The 22552-nt window shown below is 59.8% G+C and overlaps 3 protein-coding genes and 8 non-coding genes across 11 annotated transcripts; 4 read left to right on the top strand and 7 right to left on the bottom strand.

Moving 5' to 3' along the window:
- Window positions 1-157: 157 nt before the first annotated feature.
- Window positions 158-1690, bottom strand: LOC106049626 (histone H2B 5). Its single transcript, XM_048055934.2, has one exon. It carries the CDS (start codon window positions 1631-1633, stop codon window positions 1253-1255), a length of 381 nt encoding a protein of 126 aa, XP_047911891.1. The 5' UTR covers window positions 1634-1690; the 3' UTR covers window positions 158-1252.
- A 942-nt stretch (window positions 1691-2632) lies between these two features.
- TRNAG-GCC (transfer RNA glycine (anticodon GCC)) lies at window positions 2633-2703 on the top strand. Its single transcript has one exon. It is a non-coding gene; the product is annotated as a tRNA-Gly (tRNA).
- A 225-nt stretch (window positions 2704-2928) lies between these two features.
- On the bottom strand, window positions 2929-3002 carry TRNAN-GUU (transfer RNA asparagine (anticodon GUU)). The gene has a single exon. It is a non-coding gene; the product is annotated as a tRNA-Asn (tRNA).
- Window positions 3003-3564: 562 nt separating this feature from the next.
- On the bottom strand, window positions 3565-3646 carry TRNAS-GCU (transfer RNA serine (anticodon GCU)). The gene has a single exon. It is a non-coding gene; the product is annotated as a tRNA-Ser (tRNA).
- Window positions 3647-3755: 109 nt separating this feature from the next.
- TRNAA-CGC (transfer RNA alanine (anticodon CGC)) lies at window positions 3756-3827 on the top strand. Its single transcript has one exon. It is a non-coding gene; the product is annotated as a tRNA-Ala (tRNA).
- A 170-nt stretch (window positions 3828-3997) lies between these two features.
- Window positions 3998-4069, top strand: TRNAM-CAU (transfer RNA methionine (anticodon CAU)). The gene has a single exon. It is a non-coding gene; the product is annotated as a tRNA-Met (tRNA).
- Window positions 4070-6504: 2435 nt separating this feature from the next.
- Window positions 6505-6576, bottom strand: TRNAD-GUC (transfer RNA aspartic acid (anticodon GUC)). The gene has a single exon. It is a non-coding gene; the product is annotated as a tRNA-Asp (tRNA).
- Window positions 6577-6778: 202 nt separating this feature from the next.
- TRNAT-AGU (transfer RNA threonine (anticodon AGU)) lies at window positions 6779-6852 on the top strand. Its single transcript has one exon. It is a non-coding gene; the product is annotated as a tRNA-Thr (tRNA).
- A 281-nt stretch (window positions 6853-7133) lies between these two features.
- On the bottom strand, window positions 7134-7205 carry TRNAE-CUC (transfer RNA glutamic acid (anticodon CUC)). The gene has a single exon. It is a non-coding gene; the product is annotated as a tRNA-Glu (tRNA).
- An 870-nt stretch (window positions 7206-8075) lies between these two features.
- On the bottom strand, window positions 8076-12561 carry LOC106049621 (josephin-2). The gene is made up of 5 exons (XM_066987296.1): window positions 12423-12561; window positions 11234-11443; window positions 11022-11147; window positions 9052-9246; window positions 8076-8974 (listed from the first exon to the last, which is right to left on the bottom strand). Exons 2-5 carry the CDS (start codon window positions 11377-11379, stop codon window positions 8875-8877), a joined length of 567 nt encoding a protein of 188 aa, XP_066843397.1. The 5' UTR covers window positions 11380-11443; window positions 12423-12561; the 3' UTR covers window positions 8076-8874.
- Window positions 12562-12633: 72 nt separating this feature from the next.
- LOC136788652 (aspartate dehydrogenase domain-containing protein-like) lies at window positions 12634-21895 on the bottom strand. The gene is made up of 8 exons (XM_066987283.1): window positions 21844-21895; window positions 21188-21254; window positions 19758-19899; window positions 17727-17811; window positions 16809-16958; window positions 14929-15161; window positions 14213-14364; window positions 12634-12730 (listed from the first exon to the last, which is right to left on the bottom strand). Exons 2-8 carry the CDS (start codon window positions 21249-21251, stop codon window positions 12693-12695), a joined length of 864 nt encoding a protein of 287 aa, XP_066843384.1. The 5' UTR covers window positions 21252-21254; window positions 21844-21895; the 3' UTR covers window positions 12634-12692.
- Between the last annotated feature and the right edge of the window lie 657 nt (window positions 21896-22552).

Here is a 22552-nt window from a genome sequence, read left to right as displayed (position 1 = left end):
GAAAGCTTTTCCTAAGGGCTATTTCTTTAGGGCACCGCATTTACAGACTGTGGCGAGTTACTAAAAGGCTAGAACAGGGGATAAAGTATAACTGCACTTATACAACCCCCCCCAAACCACATCCCAGTTCACCTCTTCATATTCACCTCTTCATATGCTACTTTTTTTTGTTTTATTACCTGCACTGCACACATGCAAGGTCGCTATGGGCCACTCTGGACCCCCAGCTCATTGCCACACAACAGTAGTGACTGTAAGCAAGGAATAAACACAGTCGAAGCACAGCAGCTCAGAATTACACTGATCAGGATGCAGGAAGAATTCTCATGTTTTCCAGGTAAAAAACAAGGGGTGCAAACAGCAGCATGACAATTTCATTCCCCAGCAAAACACTAGATTATTCATTAATAATGTTTTTTAGATTGATCTATTGCACATCCTTAAAAAAAATACTCTTCTGTAAGTAAGGCTTTATTTTAGTGCCTCAGAGAAGCTTAATTAAATTCTGACCTTAAGTAATTCTGACTGGTTGCCTTACAGAAAGGTCTCTATAAAGCCTTAAAGGCAGCTAAAGGCAAAACTCCCACCGCACACGGTCTACCTATATGCATCTAGCATTAAGTAAAAATAAAGCCCTCTATAAAAACGGAAAGTTGTTCTCCGCGTACAAAGGGCTATAGGATACGGGACAAAACCCGCTTCACACACACCTACCCCACCAGCACCGCCCCCACTGAGCTCCGTATCCCCGCCCCCAGCCTTTTGAAGGCTGGGTCGGACCTGATTGAAACCCGCACCGCAGCTCCCTGTGCTCCCCCCACCCCGCAGTGACGTTTGCTCCCACGCGGACCAATCAGAGCAGAGCAGCGGTTTGAATGCGATGTTCGCGCGCAGGCTCGGTTGGATCCCAGCACCTTGGGCTCAGCAGAAACCCCCCCAGCCTGGCGTTTATCAGCTTCCTATAAACAGGCAGCAACCCTGTACCTGCAGCCCCCAGAGCAGATTCTACTAGCAAATAGGAAACAACGTATTTCGAAAATAGCTTTAAAAAAGCAACACTTTTCAAGTTATCTCCAAACATTACACGCAATCATGCAAGCTACCCTAATCCACAGAAAAATATCGTGGGTATCTCAGAAGCAATACTGCTCAGAAGCAATAGCAGCTCTTTTAGAAGAAGGTGGGTGGCTCTGAAAAGAGCCGTTGGGTTTTGAGTTGAGCCAAACAGGTCCTGCAGGTGGGTCCAGGCGCTTTACTTGGAGCTGGTGTATTTGGTGACCGCCTTGGTGCCTTCGGAGACAGCGTGCTTGGCCAGCTCACCAGGCAGCAACAGCCGCACGGCAGTCTGGATCTCCCGGGAGGTGATGGTGGAGCGCTTGTTGTAATGCGCCAGGCGCGAAGCCTCACCCGCGATGCGCTCGAAGATGTCATTGACAAAGGAATTCATGATCCCCATAGCCTTAGAGGAGATGCCCGTGTCTGGGTGTACCTGCTTCAGCACCTTGTACACGTAGATGGAATAGCTCTCCTTGCGGCTGCGCCGCCGCTTCTTGTCACCTTTCTTCTGCGTCTTGGTCACCGCCTTCTTGGAGCCCTTCTTAGGGGCTGGCGCTGATTTAGCGGGCTCAGGCATCGTGCTTTCGCTGCGTTCACCTCCACCACTAGGACAGCAAAGAACGAGTGAAGGTGCGGAGCCGGCGGGGCTGCTTTTATAGCGGCCTTATGCAAATGAGCGGCTCCAGCTCTGCGCGTTCCCATTGGCTGAGACGGAGCAGCCGGCCCCGCGGAAAGGGATACCCTGCATGCAAATACACCGGCTCCAGAATGCAGGCTCTGATTGGATAATAAGGGTTTGCTTGCCGGCCAATCGGCTCGCGTCTTTTGAATCCCTCAGCGCCCATCAGTTGCACGGGAAAAGAGGGGACCGTGCTGCACTCTCAGTGCTGGGGCACAGCCGCCGCTTGGGGATGCGGCAAGCACCGAGGGCGGCGCTCCGCCGGTTCCCCGAGGGCAGACACTACCGGAGGCTACCGGAGCGATCGTTCCTTAGGGACGGGGACACGGCGCTGAAACTGCTCCGGCGCGGTTTATCCCGGGGCCGCCCGGCTCCCTTGGGCTGGGTGGTGGAGCAGCCCCGGCGGGGCGTTCCGGAGGAGCGGGGCAGGGTAAACGGCGCCGGAGCCGCTCGGAGCGGGGCCCCGCGGGGCCGGGAGCGCTCCTGGCCGCTCCCCGGAGCCACTGGCGCCATCCCCTGCGGGGCTCCGCCCCTCCCGCACGAGACACCCAATCAGCGCCGAGCGCGCGGAATTCAAACCGGCTCCCCTCTCCGGGCTGCACGCTCGCGGCTGGGCGGCCAATAGGGGAGCGCGGCGCTCTCCCGCCACACCAGCGGGTGCTGCGCGCAGCCAATCAGGATCGAGGCGGGGCTATAAAGGGAGGCTGCGGGGCGGCGCTGCTCAGACGGGGGCTGGGGTCGCGTGGCTGTGGGGTGGGGGCGTCGCTTCCGTTACGAGCAGCAGTGCGCTGTTGCGAGGGAATCTACCATATAATACTACTATAGAGTTGTTTTAAGGTCCTTTATTTAAGGTTATTTAGCTTCTTTTTTCTTAGTTTAGAAGCTGTTCTAACGGGGGCATTGGTGGTTCAGTGGTAGAATTCTCGCCTGCCACGCGGGAGGCCCGGGTTCGATTCCCGGCCAATGCAACGTGCTCTTTTTCTCCCTTTCTTGTCAACCCTGAGTCTCAACGCAGGCAGCGCTCCCAGGAGCCGCTCGCGCCTCATCCCCGTTTACCAAAGTTATATTTTAATATTATTTTTTTAGCCGAATGGAAAGCGGAGAGGAAGCGGATTTAAATGGGGAAGAGTCAAAAGCGTGAAATAGCTTAGAAAAAAAAAAAAAGGGGGGGGTGGAAAAAACAGGAATGCCCGCGTCCCTGGGTGGGCTCGAACCACCAACCTTTCGGTTAACAGCCGAACGCGCTAACCGATTGCGCCACAGAGACCCGCGGTGACGGTTTCGCTCGCTGCTGCTCCGCTGGGTGAAGGATGCTGAGGGCTGGGAAAATTGCACGGGGGAGGGGTGCAAAAGAAAGGGGGGCAGTGGGGAAAGAGCAAAGGGGTCCCCCTCTCGGGAGCTGCAGCAGCATCCTCACCTGCACTTGAAAAAAATGGGGGGCACGGGAAGTTGCGCGTGAGGGAGGTTTTGTAGATGTAAAGTAAATAAAAGGCGGGGGGAGCCCCTGGCATGCCTTCAGGAGTAGTGGGGGCTCGGTTAGAGGGACCCCCGCGTTCCCCACGATTTCCCAGGGGAATCCCCCCCTATCTACAGAACTGCTCGGGGATCCCGAAAGAACTCTCGCAAACAGCCGAGCGTGAAAGCTGCGCATTTATGCAAAAAAAAAAAAAAAAAAAAAAAAACGGGGGGGAACCCCCGCTTGGCGGTGGGGCAACGTTTGCAAAACAAAAGGGGGAGGCTGAGCGGAGAAAACGCCCTCGGTAAACGGGAGACGCATTCCATATAACGGGAGGAAAAATAAAGAGAAACAAACCAAAAGGTTCGCCCGCCGACGAGGATGGGATTCGAACCCACGCGTGCAGAGCACAATGGATTAGCAGTCCATCGCCTTAACCACTCGGCCACCTCGTCCCGCGGCTCCCGCCCGCCGCCGCGGCGCCATGGGGCGCGCCGGGCCCGCGGCCGCCGCCGGGGGGGAGGAGGCGGAGCCAAGGGCGGCAGCGGGCGGGAGGCGCGCGCAGGGGATGTAGCTCAGCGGTAGAGCGCATGCTTCGCATGTATGAGGTCCCGGGTTCAATCCCCGGCATCTCCACCAGCAGGGAACTGCATTTTTATTTTGTTTTTTATTATTATTATTATTTTTCTATCCGCACGGTAAAAGGCTCCGGTGATTCCTTTTTTTTTCCCCTAGAACTTCATTCTAATTGCACAATTCCTCCACTTACGGCTTATCAGCCCAAACTATATATTCCAATAGAGACCAGCAGAGTGGCGCAGCGGAAGCGTGCTGGGCCCATAACCCAGAGGTCGATGGATCGAAACCATCCTCTGCTAGCTGCTTTTTTCCTCCCATCCTTAAAAACCTACCTAATTCCTTTCTTTCTCTGCTCAAAATAGGCTCTGCGGCTCATCACAGGCCTTACGCGAGGGACTCTGCGATATTTTTTTCGGAGATTTTTATGAAAAGCTGCTAAATAGTTAATTATTGCAAATACTAAATAATACTAAAAAATATTAATCATAATTAATGACAATTTTATTACTAATGGATGATGATAAATTTAGTAGCGATAATTATTAATGATAATTTTATTACTGATTTTATTAATCATAATTAACGATAATTTTCTTGATAATAATGGTAATTTTAGTAGTGATGATTATTGAAGGTAATTTTATTAATGGTGTTATTAATCTTAATTAATGATGATTTATTAGTAATAATTATAGCATATTAATGATGGTAACGTTTTGTAAAAAATATTTAATAGTGATCAGTTTTGAATAATTGTTGCAGAACAGGGGTTATTAATACCTCTCTGGGTACACCTGGGGGAAAGAGAAGGGAGAGGCTGCCAAGCCAGAGCTTGGGATCAGAGGGAAAAACTTGAGGAAAGGGGATTTCTGATAGAAGCGAGATCAAAGCCAAGCTTTGGAAGTGAATGAAAGACGCATATATAGTTATATAAAGTCTCCTTTACATGTAATATATATACACATATTTCTTTGCAATATATATACACAATTTCTTTGCAAACTTCACTCAAAGCTGCTGAACTGCAAGAATAACGAAGGCAAGGGCCTACCTCTTAATGGGAGTTAGGAGCTGTTTTCCGTTCAATTCCGATCCTTAATATTAATCCACACACTTAATAAACATGGCTTTTTTGTTGCTTCAGAAGTCTCCTTATTTGCGTGTGTTTTCTGATACAACTTGAATTCAGAAAGTCCAGGTAGTCTGTATGGGTGGGTTACTTGATTTGTGAATAACTGACTGGTTCATCAGGCTCTGGGGCTGGTGTTAACAGTTCTAGTTTTATAAAAGTGCCTCTCTTTAATACCTTTTACCCATGACCTGGAAGAGGAGAAAAAGTGCACCCTCAGGTGCTGCCACTCACTGCTTTCAACCGTTCTGAAGGATCCAGTCTGAACACACAGACGTTGTTTCTATTTGTCTCTTCTACAGATTGCTGTTGTAATAGTAAAAGCATTGTTGTGTGTGTAGTTATCCATTATGATATCGCCTTTTTGGAATAAAAAATATAAAAAAAAAAAACGGTGTCCCCTCTGGGTGCTATCCCCAAATTAACCTTTGGGACAGAGTACAATGATTTCTATATAGTCATAAGAAGCTGGACTCAGTGAACATTGTGTGTCCCTTCCAACTTAGGATATTTAAATTCTATAATTTTAATTCCTTCTGCTAAGGATAAACTCCTTACTACCATCCACCGATTTTCTCCTGCTAGTCTCATGATTTTTTTGCACAACAGAACATCACTGCACGGCAGCTGCCCTGGGATTTTCACAGGACGCATCAGCTTTGGAGCAAACTTTGAGGAACCCCTTCCCCACTTGACTTAGACACAGACTTAGGTGTTAAAACTGGATCGCTCAGGGCTTCATCCAGAGAAAACGCAAAGAGGAAGAGCACAGAGTCACCCCGTGCAATGACTCTTCTCTGCGTGACCACGCTGCGTGCTCTTATAACTAACAACAGCTCAGAACAGGAACGAGAAAGCTGCTCCCCGACCTGCACCAGAGGAAGGACGCTGCCTAGGACGATCATATTTCCGGAAGAGGAAGATAAAGAAGGAAAAATAAATGATACATAAATAAATCATAAATAAACCACCGAGAAGCAGCTCTGCGTGCCAGCTCTGGCTTTGGCGCCAAACCTGAAGCTTTCGACTTGAAGGCCGCCGGCTGATTGGCGGGCGGGGCCGCGGCGCGATTGGTCGCTGAGAGAAGGGGCGGGGCGGCGCCCGCGCTCCGCACGCAGTTCCCACTCAGGTCCGATTCTGCTTTATAAATACCTTTGGGGGGCACCAATTGCTGGCACTTCATGGGACGGGGAGCGGAGGGGAACGTCGGTGTTAGTGGGGCTGGTGTTTGATACCTAGGGAATACGTTACCATGACGTCATATTAGTGTAATTTTTTTGTCACTTCTGCTGAGTTAAACTCTGGGGAGCGTTGCGGTGCTGTGCGTTACGCCCGCTGCCCGTCCTAACGCAGGTGGCCGCAACTAGGGCTCGCTCTCTGCAGCGGGTCCAAGCACACTGCTCGTTCAGGGGTGTGTGGGGGGGGTAGCACCGTGAAAAAAAACACGTCGAATCCCCTCGCGGGGGGGATGCCGACGCTTTTTTACCCGCGGCCAAGGCGCAGGAGGTTCTACCCTATCCCTAATCCAGGTCCAAGGGTTTTACGGGGGTGGAAAAAAGCAAAAAAAAATAAAAAAAAAGGAAGAAACAGGAAAAACAGAGCATCCTCCCCGTCGGGGAATCGAACCCCGGTCTCCCGCGTGACAGGCGGGGATACTTACCACTATACTAACGAGGAAGGAACTGGGAGAAGGTTTTTCGGACACGGTGCCGAACGCGTTCCCCCCGCCGGAGCTGCGGCCGCAGGGGGCTGCGCAGCACCGGGAGCCGCCGCCGGGGAGCGGCTCCGTTCGGTGCCGCCTTCCCCGGGCTGCTCTGGGAGGGGAAAACCGGCGGCGGTGGCTGCAGATGACGGGAGAGGGCGGCTGCGTTTCGCAGGTGGCGCCGTGGCTTAGTTGGTTAAAGCGCCTGTCTAGTAAACAGGAGATCCTGGGTTCGAATCCCAGCGGTGCCTCCCCTCTGTCGCGACAGAGAGCGGTGATCATTTTCTCACACCTCATTTACTTATTTCCTTTACGCATTTCTTTTTAAAATCTTGTCCCTGCCGCACGCGCATCCCTGAGAAAGGGGAAGGGTCGAGGCAGCCCCTTCTTTCGTGGAGCTTTTCCCCCATCCGCCGCTCCCCACGGGGAACGAGCCTTGTACCAGGAACGGCGTGAGCGCAGCGATCGAAAAAGTGAAAGTGAAACTGGGTAGAAAAGGGAAGGAAAAAAAAAATTTCAAACAATAAAGTTATTCCCTGACCGGGAATCGAACCCGGGCCGCGGCGGTGAGAGCGCCGAATCCTAACCACTAGACCACCAGGGAAGGATGTACACTCGTCTCCTGTCGTCTCTGAAAAGCCAATCTGAGACGTGATTTATTTATTTTTTTTAATTATTTTTATTTTTTTTTCTAAAATAATCTTTTCAGCGCTCCTTCCCCATACTGACGGTCGCAAACGTGCTGCGGGTTCCGCGGCGGCCCCGGAAAGGTTCGCCGGGATTAACCGCGGCACTGCAGGAGCCAGCTCAAGCAGAGCGCGAGGCGCTTAAATAAGGCGTTAATTGTAATTAATAGAAATAAAAGGAGGGGAGGTGTTTGCGTAGGGAGCTGAAGGCGAGTAGATCTGACAAAAGGCCTTACAGGGACGGAGGAAGGGAGGTAGCTATGATTCTATGATTCCATAAACGGCCGCTTGGGGCCGCCGTGAGCCCGCAAATTGCCTCGCGGCGCCGCCGCCTTCTGCACGCCCCTCCGCACAACCTCCGCCCTTTATAACCTCGCTGCGACCCTGATTGGCTGCCCGCAGGGTGCAGCGCTTCCCATTGGCTGCGCGCGGGGCGAGGGCGGGGGATGGCTTTGAATTTCCCGCGGTCTGCGCTGATTGGCCCGGCCCCGCCGCGGCTGCCCCGGGTCGGCTCCACGGGGGCGGGAGATGGGTGGATGCGAACGGCGTGCGGGGATTGGCTGAGCTGGAGGGCGCGCTCCGCAGCCGACCAATCAGTATGCGTACTTTGGATCCGCCCCGGCGGAGCGAGCGGAGGCGCCACCGAAGGCGCCAGGGCCGCGCTTGTTCGGGGGGGAGCCGAGGCCGGGCTTTGGGCACGGTTCGGCCTCCAAGGGCCGGGCTTGGCCCGCGTCCCCCCGAGGCGCGGCGATGGTGGAAGGCCAAGGATCGCGGCTGAGCCCCCGAGCTGTAACCCAGCAGTTTTAATCACCTTTTGGAGGGTAATTAACCCCCCTCTGGGCACCAAGCAACGGCCACGCCACCAAACCCGGGAACAAGGCAACGCCGGGGGCCGAAATCCACCACCAGAAGTAACCCGGCTCCGGGGGCAGCCGCGGTGCCGGTGACACAGCCCTGCAGAGCCAGGAACGGCGTGCAAGCGGCGGGTGACACACGTTGGCAGCGGGTGACACGGGCGGCATGCACAAGCGGCGGGTGAGACGCAAAACCGGCGCCACGCAGAGGAGCCTGAGGTGCACAACCGGCGTGCAGCACGCACAAGCAGCGCCCAGTATGCGTGAGCAGTGCCCGGTATGCACAAGCAGCGCCCGGAATGCACAAGCAGCAAGGTGGCATCACCCCGAGTGGGTGACAAACACAAGCGGCGTGCAACGTCGCGACAGCGCGCGACCCAAGCACGAGTCGCACGACCAGCGTGCGCCCCCCCACGCCAGCGCTGTTCTCGCCCCGTTACAACGCGTCGGCCCCGCGACCTCTGCCTGTGCCCCGTCACACGCCCCGCAGAGGAATCCCGGTGACACAGGGAGGCAAAACCCAGAGCACAAAATCAGGGTGAAATCAGGAAACTGAAGCACCGCAACGGCGGGCAGGGGGTGAAAGGGGCACCCGGCCCCCCCACAGAGTCCCCTAAACCCATCCAGGTTCGCACCGGATGGGTAAAAAGCTGAGGAAAGTCCCAAAACGGAGCCGTTTCATCCCGAAGCAACGGGAGCCGGTGCCACCCGTCGTCCTTGTCCCCACGACGAGTCACTCGGGGCTGAGCCAGGCGCCGGCCTCCTCCACAGCCCGGGGGACGACGAGGAAAACCTCGCAGAGCCCTTGGGCGAGGAAATCCCGGAGGAAAGCCCTGCCGGAAGGAAAGGAGGGAGGTGGAGGTGGCACCGGGCGTCCCCCTCGGTGTCCCCTCGGCGTCCCCCGCAGTACCTGAGCTCGGCCTCGCCGCCGATGCGGGCGGGAGCGCGGAGCTTGGAGTCCAGGTTGTAGTAGGTGCCGCCCAGCTGCCGGACGGCCAGCCAGTGCTTGCGGCGCAGCGGCAACGCCACGAAGCCCAGTGAGACGTGGGAGGGCACGTTGAGGATGAAGCCCATGATTTGTCCCAGTGCCAGCCGCTCCAGCGACCTGCCGGGGGAGAAAATGGGGTTAGGGGGCTCAAACGTGGGGGCTGGGAGGCTCAAACATGGGGTTAGGGGGGTCAAGCACAGAGCTAGGGGGCTGGAAACCCATGTTAAGGGGCTTAAAAATGGGATTGAGGGGGGTTAAAATAGGAGTTGGGGGATCAAAAGCAGCAGCAGAGGTTCAAAAGCCACCTTTAGGGGCCAAAAGAACAGGGGAGGAGGATTAAAAGCAGCATTGAGGGGCTAAAAAATTAGGTGAGGGGGCTCCAAAGCAGCAGTGAGGGGCTCAAACATGGTGTTGGGCTCAAAAAGTGGTAGTAAGGGGCTCCAAAGCAGCATTAGGGGACCTGAAACTCATGTTAGTGGGCTTAAAATGGGGCTAAGGGGGTTAAAATGGGGTTGGGGGGCTCAAAAGCAGCAGCAGGGGCACAGAAGTTGCGTTAGGAGCTCAAAAGCTGTGCTGAGGGTTAAGAGCAGCAGTGGGGGGCTCACAAAATGAGATTAGAGGGATCAAATATAGGGAGGGGGGCGCTCAAAATGCCATCAGGGGTTCAAAAACAGCATTACGCCCCTCAAAAGTGGCATTAGGAAGAGGCTTGAAGCCTCAAAAAGTGGCGTGAAGGGGCTCAAAACCTGCATTCAGGGCTTGAAGCCCAAGTTGGAGGCTTCAAAATGAGGTTATGGGGCTTAAAACCTACATTTGGAGACTCAAAACCCACGTTTGCGGGCAAAAATATGCGGTTAAAGGGCTCAATAGCAGGGTCAGGTGCTCAAAAGCAGCGTCACGGACTAAAGCGCACTTTTTGGGGTTAAATAGCAGGGTTAAAGGGCTCAAAACCCATATTAAGGGCCTCGAAACCAAGGCAGGGTCTCAAAACCCCCAGTGAGGGGCTCAAAAGCAGGGCTCAAGAGCCCAACAGCAGGGTTAAAGGGCTCAAAACACGTGGGGGGCTCAGCAGTAGGATTAAATGGCTCAAAAGCAGAGTTAAATGGGCTCAAAACCCACATTAAAAGGTTCAAAAATAGGACTACGCGGCTCAATAGCAAAGTTAGGAGGCTCAAAACCCACAATGGGGGGCTTAAAAGAAAGGTTAAAGGGCTCAGTAGCACAGTTAAGGGCTTCAAAAGTAGTGCTGGGGGCTCAAAAGCCACGTTGGAGGGCTCAAAATGAGGGTTAATTCCCTCAAAACCCCCACTGGGGGGTAAAAAGCAGGCTAGGGGGCTCAAGAGCAGCGTTAGAGGCTCAAAACCAAAATTAAGGGGCGCAAAAATGGATTAGGGACTGAAAAAAAATGGGCTGGGGCCTCAAAAACAGTGTTAAGATCTCAAAACTCACGTGAACGGGGGCTAAAAAATGGCGTTTGGGGCTGAAAAGTGGGGTGAAAGGGCTTGATAACAGGGCCAGGGGGCTCAAACGTGGTATTGTGGGACTAGAAAGCAGTGTTTGGGGGTAAAAAACAGCATTTGGGGGGTAAAAAACAGCATTTGGGGGGTAAAAAGGGGCAAAAATATGGGGTTAAAGGGCTCGAGAGCAGGGTTGGGGGCTCAAACCCTATAGGGGGAACCTTAAAACCTGCAGCGGGGGGCTCGGTTGTGGGGTTAAAGGGTTCACGAGCAGAATCTGGGGTCTCAAGCCCCACATTAGGGGCTGAAATAATAGGTGAGGGGCTAAAAGAATTCCTCGGGGTTCAAAAACCAGCATGAGGGGCTCGAAGACCGTGCCGGGAGCTTGTGAGCGTCGTTTTGGGATGAAAAAAGAAGGTTTTGGGGGCTCCTCACCGGCGCTTGTCCCACCAGACGGCCGCCAGCCCCAGGCTCTGCAGCGCGGCCATGATCACGTTCACGTCGTAGTTGCCCGTCCCCAAAACGCTGCGGTGGGGGTTGAGGCGGGCGTCGGGCGCCAACCTGGGGGGGGGAGGAAAAAAACGAAGAAACGTTAAAAATCTACGGAAACGGGCTAAAAAAAAGGGGCGGAAAGGGGCAAAACGCACCTCTTGCAGATGTCGTCGGCAGCCTCCTGGGTGAAGCAGGGGCGCTGCAGGACGTTGTTGAGCGCGTGGACGGCGCAGAGCTCCAGGCGCTGCCGCTCGTGGTACAGCCCCGGCTCGGCCCCCCCGGCCGGGGGAGGCCCTGACATGACCCCGGTGCCGGGGGGGGGACGGCGGCGGGGTTTGGGGTGCGCGGCGGTGGCCCCCGAATCGCTGCGAAGGGGGTGGGGGGGAATAAGGGGGTGGGGGGGGCTCTGCTGGTAGCCCCCAATCTCAGCCCCCAACCCCAGGTGTCCCAAGAACCCCCCCTCAGGAAGCTCCCCCCTCCCCGGGCCACCCCAAACCTTCCAGCCCCCCCCCCCCCAGCCCCCTAGGACCCCTCCAAGCCCCCCCAAATTTTTCCATCACCTTCCTGTACCCCCAAAGACCCTCCAGCCCCCCCCCGACACCCTCAAGCACCCCACCCGCCCCCCCTCAAACCTTCCAGACCCCCCCCCTTGGCCTCCTAGGACCCCTACACCCCTTCCAAAACCCCCCAAAATTTCCAGACACCTTCCTGCACCCCCCAAAACCCTCCAGACCCCCCCCCTACACCCCCAGATTCCCCCTACACCCCCAACCCCCCCCCCAGACCCCCCCGGACACCTTCTGGACCCACCAACTTCCCCAAGACCCCCCCCAAAAAAAACTTCAAGCCCCCCCCAATACCCCCAAACCCCCTCAACCACCACCTGTACCCCCCCTCAGCCCCTCGTGCGCCCCCAAATCCCCCCCCAACAAACCCAAAGCCCCCCCAAAACCCCTCAGCCCCCCCCAAAACCCCCTCAGAACCCCCCCGAAACTTTCAGCCCCCCCAAACCCCCCCAGACCCTGACCCCCCAAAACCCCTCCAATCCCCCCAAAACACCCCCAAAACCCCTCCAATCCCCCCCCAAACGCCCCCAACCCCCCAAAAAACGCCCCCAGCCCCCCCCAAACCCCCTGCAGCCCCCCCAGGACCCCCCCTTGCCCCCCCAGCTCCCCTCAGGGCCTTGCAGGCCCCTTCCCGGGGACACCCAGGACAGGGCCCCACGGGCCTCCCAGGCCCCCCCCGACCCCCCCAGCCCTCTCCAAGCCCCTCGAACCCCCCCAAACCCCTCGGACCCCCCACCCCCAGAGCCCCCCCCAACCCCCCCGGGCCTGCCCAGCGCACCCCGCGCCTCCTCCCGGGCCTCCGGCGGCCGCATCGCCTACAGCGGGCGGGCGGAACTACAACTCCCAGCGTGCCCCGCGGCCCCCAGCGGAAACACCCCGCCCGTCCGCGGACCTTCCTCCCGGCGTGCTTTGCGCCCCGCCCGCTAAACCCACGCGGACCTTCCTCCCGGCATGCCCCGCGGCGGAAGGTGGAGGCGCAGCCACCAGGAGGCGGTGTCACAGCTTTTAATGTCCCCCCCGGTGCCCGGTCCCGGCCTTTTCGGTCCCCTCAGCAGAGCTGGACGCATCCGCCGTGTCCGCGGCAGGCTGGGGGGGGACAGGGGGTGACGGGGGGCGGGGGGGACACTGGGGACAATGGGGGACATTGGGGGACACTGGGGGACGTGGGGACATCTGGGGGCAGGGGGACATTGGGGGACATATGGGGACATTGCGGGACGTATGGGGACATTGGGGGACATGGGGACAATGGGGGTGATGGGGGCATTGGGGGACATATGGGGACATCTGGGGACATTGGGGGATATGGGGACATTGAGGACATGGGGACATTTGGGGGCATATGGGGACACTGGGGGATGTGGGGACATCTGGGGACAGGGGGACATCTGGGGGCATGGGGACATCTGGGGGCATGGGGACATTGGGGGACATGTGGGGACATTGGGGTACATGGGGACATTGGGGGTGATGGGGGCATTGGGGGGCATATGGGGACATTGGGGGATATGGGGACATTGAGGACATGGGGACATTTGGGGGCATGTGGGGACGTTGGGGGCATATGGGGACATCTGGGGACATTGGGGGATATGGGGACGTTTGGGGTCATGGGGACATTTGGGGGACATGAGGACATTGGGGGATATGGGGACATCTGGGGGACATGGTGGCATTGGGGTCATGGGGACATCTGGGGACACTGGGGGTTATGGGGACATTTGGGGGACATTGGGGACATGGGGACATATGGAGACATTGTGGCATCTGGGGACATTGGGGGATATGGGGACATTTGGGGTTATGGGGACATTTGGGGGACATGACATTGGAGGATGTGGGGACATCTGGGGGACATGGGGATATGGGGGGAAATGGGGACACGAGGACATCTGGGGGACATTGGGGCATGGGGACATCTGGGGATATGGGGACATTGGGGGACATTGGGACATCTGGGGACGTGAAGACGTCTGGGGGACATGGGGACATTGGGGATCACGGGGACATGGGGACATCTGGTGGGACCGGGGGCATGGGAATGTCTCATCTGGGGGACATGGGGACACCTAGGTGACATGGGGCTATGGGGACACGGGGACATCTGGGAGATTTAGGGACATGGGCCCAGACAGGAGGACAGTGGGGGATTTTGGGACACGGGGGGGTTGGGGACATAAAGGGGGACATTGCAGGACATGGGCACAAGTGGGACACGGGGACATGGGGGGACATGGAGGCCTTGGGGACATTTGGGGTGACACAGGGGACACAGGGACATGGGGATATATGGGGGGGGACATGGGGACATGTGGAGGGACATGGGACGCAAATATAAGGGACATGGGGGACAGGAGGGGACAATGGGGACAGGAGGGGACATGGGGGACAGGAGGGGACACTGGGGGACATGGGGGGACAGGAGGTGACATGGGGACAGGAGGGGACATGGGGTGCTACGAGGGGATAGGAAGGGACACGGGGGGACAGGAGGGGACAATGGGGACAGGAGGGGACACGGGGGGGACAGGAGGGGACACGGGTGACAGCAGGGGACACGGCACCCACCCAGGAGGCTGCTCCAGAAGGCGTCGCGGGTGGCAGCTCCGGTGACGGCCCCGGGCGCGGCGGGGTTGCGGCGGGTGCTGGTGACGCTCAGCGCCCGCCCCTCGTCCCCAACGCTCGTCACCTCCACCTCCACCACGTGCCAGTCGGGGACGCTGCGGGGTGGCGGCGGGGGGACATTGTGGGGACAACGGGGTGGCACCGGGGGACGCGCGGCGATGGGGCGGCGACGGCACCGAGACCCCGATCCTGCACCCCAGTGCTGCCACCGGGGGCTGGTTGGGGACATGGGGGACGTTGGGGGGGACATGGGGTGGCACAAGGGACATTGGGGTGCCACAAGGGACATTGGGTGGCACAAGGGACATGGGGGTGGCACGGGGGACAGGACATGCTGATGGTGACAGGGCGGTGACAGCCGCTGGTGGCACGGAGTCCCTATCCCTGCTCCTCGCTGCTGCCACCCCGTTCAGGTGGGGACGTTGTGGGGACACTGGTGGCACAGGGGACAGCAGGGGACACCAGGGGACACCAGGGGACAAGGGACACCGGGGACAAACCCACCCCAAAGCCACCACAAGCGTCCCACAGCCCCGCTCCCCACCACCGTATCCCGGCTGGGGACACGGGGAGGTGCCACCAGGTGCCACCAGGTGCCACCAAGGACCCGAGGTGCCACCAGGAGGTGCCACCCGGCGGTGCCACCGCCTGTCACCCACCTGGGGTCGGCCACCAAGCAGGCCCGGACGCCGTCGAAGCCCAGGCTGGGGGCGGCCACGGCGGCGGCCACCATCGTGTTGACGTTGTTGGGGGCCAGGGGACAGAGGGGACGCAGGGGACCCTCGTAGAGGACCTCGCGGCCACCCGCGGCCACCGCGGCCACCAGCCGCTCCCGCAGCCAGCCCTGCAGCCGGAAGCTCTGCGGGGCCTTCGTCATCGTCACCTTCAGCGCCTGGTGGCCGGGGGGGGGGGGACGCCGTCACCAACCGGGGTTGGCAACCGTTGTCCCCAAAGCCCGACGGGGACACAGCCCGGGGTGTCCCCAAACCCTAACGGAGTCCCCAACCTTGAACGTTGTCCCCAAACCCTATTAAGGGACCCAAATTTGGATGTCCCCAGACCCTAATGTGGTCCCCAAGGTTGAACATTGTATCCAAAGTCTGATGGGGACACAGCCCAGGGTGTCCCCAAACCCTAACGGGGTCCCCAAGGTTGGGCATTGTCCCCAAACCCTATTAAGGGACCCAAATTTGGATGTCCCTAAACCCTAACAGGGTCCCCAGCCGTGAACGTTGTCCCCAAACCCTAATATAGAACCCAAATGTGGATGTCCCCAGACCCTAATGTGGTCCCCAACCTTGGGCATTGTCCCCAAACCCTATTAAGGGACCCAAATTTGGATGTCCCCAGACCCTAATGTGGTCCCCAAGGTTGAACATTGTCCCCAAAGTCTGATGGGGACACAGCCCAGGGTGTCCCCAAACCCTAACGGGGTCCCCAAGGTTGGGCATTGTCCCCAAACCCTATTAAGGGACCCAAATTTGGATGTCCCTAAACCCTAACAGGGTCCCCAGCCGTGAACGTTGTCCCCAAACCCTAATATAGAACCCAAATGTGGATGTCCCCAGACCCTAATGTGGTCCCCAACCTTGGGCATTGTCCCCAAACCCTATTAAGGGACCCAAATTTGGATGTCCCCAGACCCTAATGTGGTCCCCAAGGTTGAACATTGTCCCCAAAGTCTGATGGGGACACAGCCCAGGGTGTCCCCAAACCCTAACGGGGTCCCCAAGGTTGGGCATTGTCCCCAAACCCTATTAAGGGACCCAAATTTGGATGTCCCTAAACCCTAACAGGGTCCCCAGCCATGAACGTTGTCCCCAAACCCTAATATAGAACCCAAATGTGGATGTCCCCAGACCCTAATGTGGTCCCCAACCTTGGGCATTGTCCCCAAACCCTATTAAGGGACCCAAATGTGGATGTCCCCAAACCCTAACGTGGTCCCCAACCTTGAACCTTGTCCCCAAACCCTAATATAGAACCCAAATGTGGATGTCCCCAAACCCCAATAAGGGACCCAACTTTGGACATTGTCCCCAAACCCCAATGGGGTCCCCAACCTTGGACATTGTCCCCAAACCCTAATAAGGGACCCAGCTCTGGACACTGTCCCCAACCCTAGAAGTGGCTCCCAAACTAAGATGCTGTCCCCAAACAGCGTCCCCAAGCTCCATGGTGTCCCCAACCCCCTGTCGTCCCCAAGCCCCGTGGTGCCTCCAACCCCCTGGTGTCCCCATGGTGTCCCCAACCCCTTGGTGTCCCCACGGTGTCCCCAACCCCCTGGTGTCCCCAAGCCCCATGGTGTCCCCAACTCCCCAGTGTCGCCATGGGGTCCCCAAGACCCCGGTGTCCCCAACGCCCCGGTGTCCCCACGGTGTCCCCAACCCCCTGGTGTCCCCAACCCCCCAGTGCCCCCAACCCCACGGTGCCCCCCCAGTGTCCCCAGTCCCCCGGTGCCCTCCCAGTCTCCCCGACCCCCCACTGCCCCCCCGGTGTCCCCAAGCCCCCGGTGTCCCCGGTGTCCCCAGGGGCTCACAGCCAGCGTGCCACTGTCATCCATGCGCCGGATGTCCTCGCAGCCCCACAGGGCGCCGCGGGGGACGTAGAGCGTGTGGCCCCCCCGCGCCGCCGCCCCCCGCAGCCGCTGCTCCGTCAGGGGGTCGGCCAGCGCCGTGGGGGACCCCAGCTGGGGACACGCTTGTCACCACCTCCCTGTCCCCAAAGGCCCGGCCCCGATGTCCCCAACGTCCCCATTGTCCCGGCCCCAATGTCCCCGATGTCCCCGTTGTCCCCAACATCCCGACCCCAATGGCCCCAACGTCCCAACCCCAACGTCCCCAACGTCCCCAATGTCCCGGCCCCGATGTCCCCAATGTCCCTGTTGTCCCCAACATCCTGACCCCAATGTCCCCAATGTCCCAGCCCCAGCGTCCCCAACGGCACAGCCGCAATGTCCCCAATGTCCCCGTTGCCCCCAGTGTCCCGGCCACGATGTCCCCAATGTCCCCATTATCCCCAACATCCTGACCCCAGTGTCCCCAACATCCTGACCCCAATGCCCCCAACATCCCAACCCCAATGTCCCCAACATCCCCAACGTCCCCAATGTCCCGGCCCTGATGTCCCCAACGTCCCCATTGTCCCCAACATCCTGACCCCAGTGTCCCCAGCATCCCAACCCCAATGTCCCCAATGTCCCAGCCCCAACGTCCCCATTGTCCCCAACATCCTGACCCCATTGTCCCCAACATCCTGACCCCAGTGTCCTCAACATCCCAGCCCCAATGTCCCCAACGTCTCAACCCCAATGCCCCCAACTTCCCCACCACCCCACCCCCAATGTCCCCAACCCTGCTGTCCCCAACTGCCCCCATTGTCCCCTCCCCGCCCTCCCCCACTGTCCCCGCTGTCCCCAACCTCCCCGGTGTCCCCTGCCCGTGCCCGGTGTCCCCACCATGAAGTCGGCGTGGGCCAGGATGTCCTCGCCGTGCTCCTGCGCCACGCAGGGGTGTGCCACCTCCACCACCAGGTCCACCGCCCTGGGGACACGGGGGGACACCGGGGGACACTGGGATGTGGCGGGGACAGGGGGTGGCACTGGGGGACACCGGGATGTGGTGGGGACACGGGGGGACACTAGGACGTGGTGGGGACATGGAGTGACACCGGGGGACACGGGGGACACTGGGACATGGCAGGGACATGGGGTGGCACTGGGGGACACTGGGACATCGTGGGGACACTGGGATGTGGCGGGGACAGGGGGTGGCACTGGGGGACACCGGGATGTGGTGGGGGCACGGGGGGACACCGGGGCACACTGGGATGTGGTGGGGGCACGAGGGGACACTGGGGGACACTGGGATGTGGTGGGGACACGGGGGGACACTAGGACGTGGTGGGGACATGGAGTGACACCGGGGGACACGGGGGACACTGGGACGTGGCAGGGACATGGGGTGGCACTGGGGGACACTGGGACATCGTGGGGACACTGGGATGTGGCGGGGACAGGGGGTGGCACTGGGGGACACCGGGATGTGGTGGGGGCACGGGGGGACACTGGGATGTGGTGGGGGCACGGTGGGACACTAGGACGTGGTGGGGACATGGAGTGACACGGGGGACACTGGGACATGGCAGGGACATGGGGTGGCACTGGGGGACACTGGGATGTGGTGGGGGCATGGGGGGACACTGGGGGACACTGGGATGTGGTGGGGGCACGGGGGGACACCGGGGGACACTGGGATGTGGTGGGGACACGGCGGGACACTAGGACGTGGTGGGGACATGGAGTGACACCGGGGGACACGGGGGACACTGGGACGTGGCAGGGACATGGGGTGGCACTGGGGGACACTGGGACATCGTGGGGACACTGGGATGTGGCGGGGACAGGAGGTGGCACTGGGGGACACCGGGATGTGGTGGGGGCACGGGGGGACACTGGGATGTGGTGGGGGCACGGTGGGACACTAGGACGTGGTGGGGACATGGAGTGACACGGGGGACACTGGGACATGGCAGGGACATGGGGTGGCACTGGGGGACACTGGGATGTGGTGGGGGCATGGGGGGACACTGGGGGACACTGGGATGTGGTGGGGGCACGGGGGGACACCGGGGGACACTGGGATGTGGTGGGGACACGGCGGGACACTAGGACGTGGTGGGGACATGGAGTGACACCGGAGGACACGGGGGACACTGGGACGTGGCAGGGACATGGGGTGGCACTGGGGGACACTGGGACATCGTGGGGACACTGGGATGTGGCGGGGACAGCGGGTGGCACTGGGGGACACCGGGATGTGGTGGGGGCACGGGGGGACACTGGGGGACACTGGGACGTGGTGGGGACAGGCGGGTGACACTGGGGGACAAAGGGACATGAGGGGGGCACAGGGTGACACTGGGATGTGGTGGGGACACAGGGGGACACTGGGACATGGTGGGGACACAGGGTGGCACTGGGACACCGAGTGGCACTGGGACGTGGGGGGACATCGGGTGGCACTGGGACATGGCGGGACCTTGGGGACGTGGGGGTCCGTGGGGTGACACTGGGGTCCCAGAGTGGCACTGGGGGTCCCAAGGGTGACACTGGGGTCCTGGGGGTGACATGGGTGACACTGGGGTCCCAGAGTGGCACTGGGGGTCCCAAGGGTGACACTGGGGTCCTGGGGGGGTGACACGGGTGACATTGGGGTCCCAAAGGTGACCTGGGGGACCTTGGGGTGACATTGGGGTCCATGGGGTGACACTGGGGTCTTGGGGGGGTGACACGGGGTGGCTTTGGGGTCCCGGAGTGACACTGGGGGTCCCGGGGGTGACGTTGGGGTCCACGGGGTGACATTGGGGGGGGTCTTGGGGTGCATGGGGGGTGACGGGGAGGGTCTGGGGGTGACGGGGGGGGACAGGGGGTGACGGGGGGGGGTTGACGGGGGGGTTTGGGGTGCCGGGGGGGGGGTCCCCCACTCACATCTGGGGCAGCAGGCTCAGGTCCCGCAGGCGCAGGGGGGGGGGCAGCCCCTCCAGGACCCCCCCGTCCCGCGCCCAGACGAAGGCCAGCGCCAGCCCCAGGGGGGGGCCCCGCGCCAGCAGCTGCCCCGCCAGGAACTGCCCTGGGGGGGGGGACACGGGGGGGGCACCCCCAGTTCTCCCAGTCACCCCCAGTCACCCCCCAGCTGCCCCCAGTTGCCCCCCCGTTGCCCACCCCCAATTGCCCCCGTTCCCCCCCCGTTGCCCCCACTCCCCCCTTAGCCCCCCATAATTGCCCCCATTGGCCCCCAGCCCCCCCCAGTTGCCCCCCACCCCCCCAGTTTGCCCTATAGCTCCCCTTTGCCCTTTAATTGCCCCCGCAGCCCCCCCAGTTGCCCCAATTACCCCCCACATCCCCCCAATTACCCCCATTGCCCCAAATTACCCCTAAGCCCCCCCCTTTACCCTCATAGTCCCCCAACTCCCCCCCCAATTAACTCTTAATTATCCAATTGCCCCCATAGCCCCCAACTGCCCCCCCGCCCCACAATTACCCCCTCCAATTGCCCCATAACCCCCAATTACCCCTATAACCCCCATTTAGCCCCCCATGCCCCATCCAATTGCCCCCCCATTGCCCCCCACACCCCCAATTACCCCCTTAATTGCCCCTATACCTGCAATTACCACCCCAAGTACCCTGCCAGTTGCCCCCACAGCCCCCAATTACCCCCATAGCCCCCCAATTACCCCCCGTAGCCCCCAATTACCCCCATAGCCCCCCAATTACCCCCATAGCCCCCAATTGCCCCCATGCTGCCCTATTGTCCCCCAGTTGCCCCATCCAATTGCCCCCACCCCCTAATTACCCCGATTGACCCAATTACACCTCGTTGCCCTAATTACCCCCAATTGCCCCTTAGCACCCCATTACCCCATAGCCCCCCGATTGCCCCCATACCCCCAATTGCCCCAATCTCCCCCAATTACCCCCAATTACCCCAATTACCCCCAATTGCCCCAAAGCCCTCCATTACTCCATATCCACTAATTGCCCCAATTACCCCCAATTACCCATAGCCCCCAATCCCCCTAATTGCTCCAATTACCTCAATTACCCCCAATTACCCCCAATTGCCCAAATACCCCCAATTGCCCCAAAGCCCCCCATTACTCCATAGCCCCTAATTGCCCCTATTACCCCAATTGCCCCATAGCCCCCCAATTGCCCCAATTACCCCCAATTGCCCTAGTCCCCCTAATTGCCCCCATATCCCCAATTGCCCCAATTACCCCTAATTGCTCCCATACCCCTAATTGCCCCCATGCCCCCAATTGCCCCATAGCCCCCAATTGCCCCATAGCCCCCAATCCTCCCCAATTGCCCCCCACCCCCAATTGCCCCCCCCGCCCCTAATTGCCCCCCCATACCCAGCCGTCCATAGCCCAGGATCCCCACACGGCGACACCGGGGGGGCCCCGCGTCCTCCGCCATGGCCTGCGGGGTCAAGGGTCAGGGGGCGGGGTCAGGACCAGGGGGCGGGGCCAACTCAAATGGGGTCAAGGGTCAGGGGTCGGGGGCAAGGGGGCGCTATGGGTCCTGGCTGCCCCATAACTGCCCCCATGTCCCTGTAACTGCCCCCATTACCCCATAACTGCCCCTAATACCCCATAACTGCCCCCATTACCCCATAACTGACCCCACACCCCCATAACTGCCCCCATTACCCCGTAACTGCCCCCCTTGCCCCCTTACCTGCCCCCATAGGCCCCTAGCTGCCCCCCAGCCCCACAAGCACCCCTCTTACCCCCATAACCCCCCCCAAGCACTCCCTAACTGCCCCCTCTGACCCCTTACTGCCCCCCTCCACCCAACAACTGCCCCCCCACCCCATAATTGCCCCTTTTACCCCCCCGCCTCCCCCAACCCCATCCACTACCCCCACGATTGCCCCCCAATAGCCCCTAATGCCCCCACGCAACAGCCCCCCCTTGCCCCCTAAATGCCCCCCCACGACCTCTAACTGCCCCCCAACTGCCCCCCAACTGCCCCCCCACACCCCATAACTGCCCCCCCCAGCCCCCACCTGCCCCACGTCCCGCAGTCCCAGGGCCCGGCTCGACCTTTGTCCCCCCCCACACCCCCCCCGGGGGTGGTTAATGCACAACCCGAGCACCTGGACCCATTGCGGGGGGGGGGGGGGGGGGGAGCATAGGGGGCCCCGGCGAATTTTTTTTTTTGGGGGGGGCCCAGCCACGTGGGTGCCTTTTGGGGGGGGGCAAAGGGGGGGGGGGGAGATTTTTCGGGGGGAGGCACCTGGGTTTTTATTTTGGGGGGGCACGGGGGGGGGGCAGACACCTTGATCCCCATTTGGGGGGGGGGAATTGGGGGGGCAGACAGCTGGATCCCTATTTGGGGGGGGGGGGATGGGGGGGCGGACACCTGGGCCTAATTTTGGGGGGCATGGGGGGGCAGACACCTTGATCCCCATTTTGGGGGGGGGGGTTCGGGGGGGGGCAGACAGATGGATCACGATTTGGGGGGGGTCATGGGGGGGCAGAGAGCTGAGTCCCTATTTCGGGGGGGGCATGGGGGGGGGGGCAGACACCTGGGTCCATATTTTGGGGATCATTGAGGGGGGGGCAGACACCTGAGTCTATATTTTGGGGGGTCATGGGGGGGGCAGGCACCTGGCTCCCCCATTTTGGGGGGGTCATGGGGGGGGGGGCAGGCACCTGGCTCCCCATTTTGGGGGGGTCATGGGGGGGGGGGCAGGCACCTGGCTCCCCATTTTG

This window comes from Anser cygnoides, chromosome W (genome assembly GCF_040182565.1).
Source record: "Anser cygnoides isolate HZ-2024a breed goose chromosome W, Taihu_goose_T2T_genome, whole genome shotgun sequence".
NCBI lineage: Eukaryota > Metazoa > Chordata > Aves > Anseriformes > Anatidae > Anser > Anser cygnoides.
This window is presented reverse-complemented; position numbering and strand designations above follow the sequence as displayed.

What these genes read in the sequence shown, in the direction of transcription:
- LOC106049626 (XM_048055934.2), bottom strand. Translation starts at nt 1,633, where the DNA reads ATGCCTGAGCCCGCTAAATCAGCGCCAGCCCCTAAGAAGGGCTCCAAG.
- LOC106049621 (XM_066987296.1), bottom strand. Translation starts at nt 11,379, where the DNA reads ATGTCAGGGCCTCCCCCGGCCGGGGGGGCCGAGCCGGGGCTGTACCAC. An exon ending in GCCGACGACATCTGCAAGAG is followed by an intron (nt 11,148 to 11,233) that starts GTGCGTTTTGCC and finishes TCCCCCCCCCAG; the next exon opens with GTTGGCGCCCGACGCCCGCC. An exon ending in GGCGGCGAGGCCGAGCTCAG is followed by an intron (nt 8,975 to 9,051) that starts GTACTGCGGGGG and finishes TCCTTCCGGCAG; the next exon opens with GGCTTTCCTCCGGGATTTCC.
- LOC136788652 (XM_066987283.1), bottom strand. Translation starts at nt 21,251, where the DNA reads ATGGCGGAGGACGCGGGGCCCCCCCGGTGTCGCCGTGTGGGGATCCTG. An exon ending in TGCTTGGTGGCCGACCCCAG is followed by an intron (nt 14,365 to 14,928) that starts GTGGGTGACAGG and finishes GCCACCCCGCAG; the next exon opens with CGTCCCCGACTGGCACGTGG. An exon ending in CTTCTGGAGCAGCCTCCTGG is followed by an intron (nt 12,731 to 14,212) that starts GTGGGTGCCGTG and finishes GTCCCCCCCCAG; the next exon opens with CCTGCCGCGGACACGGCGGA.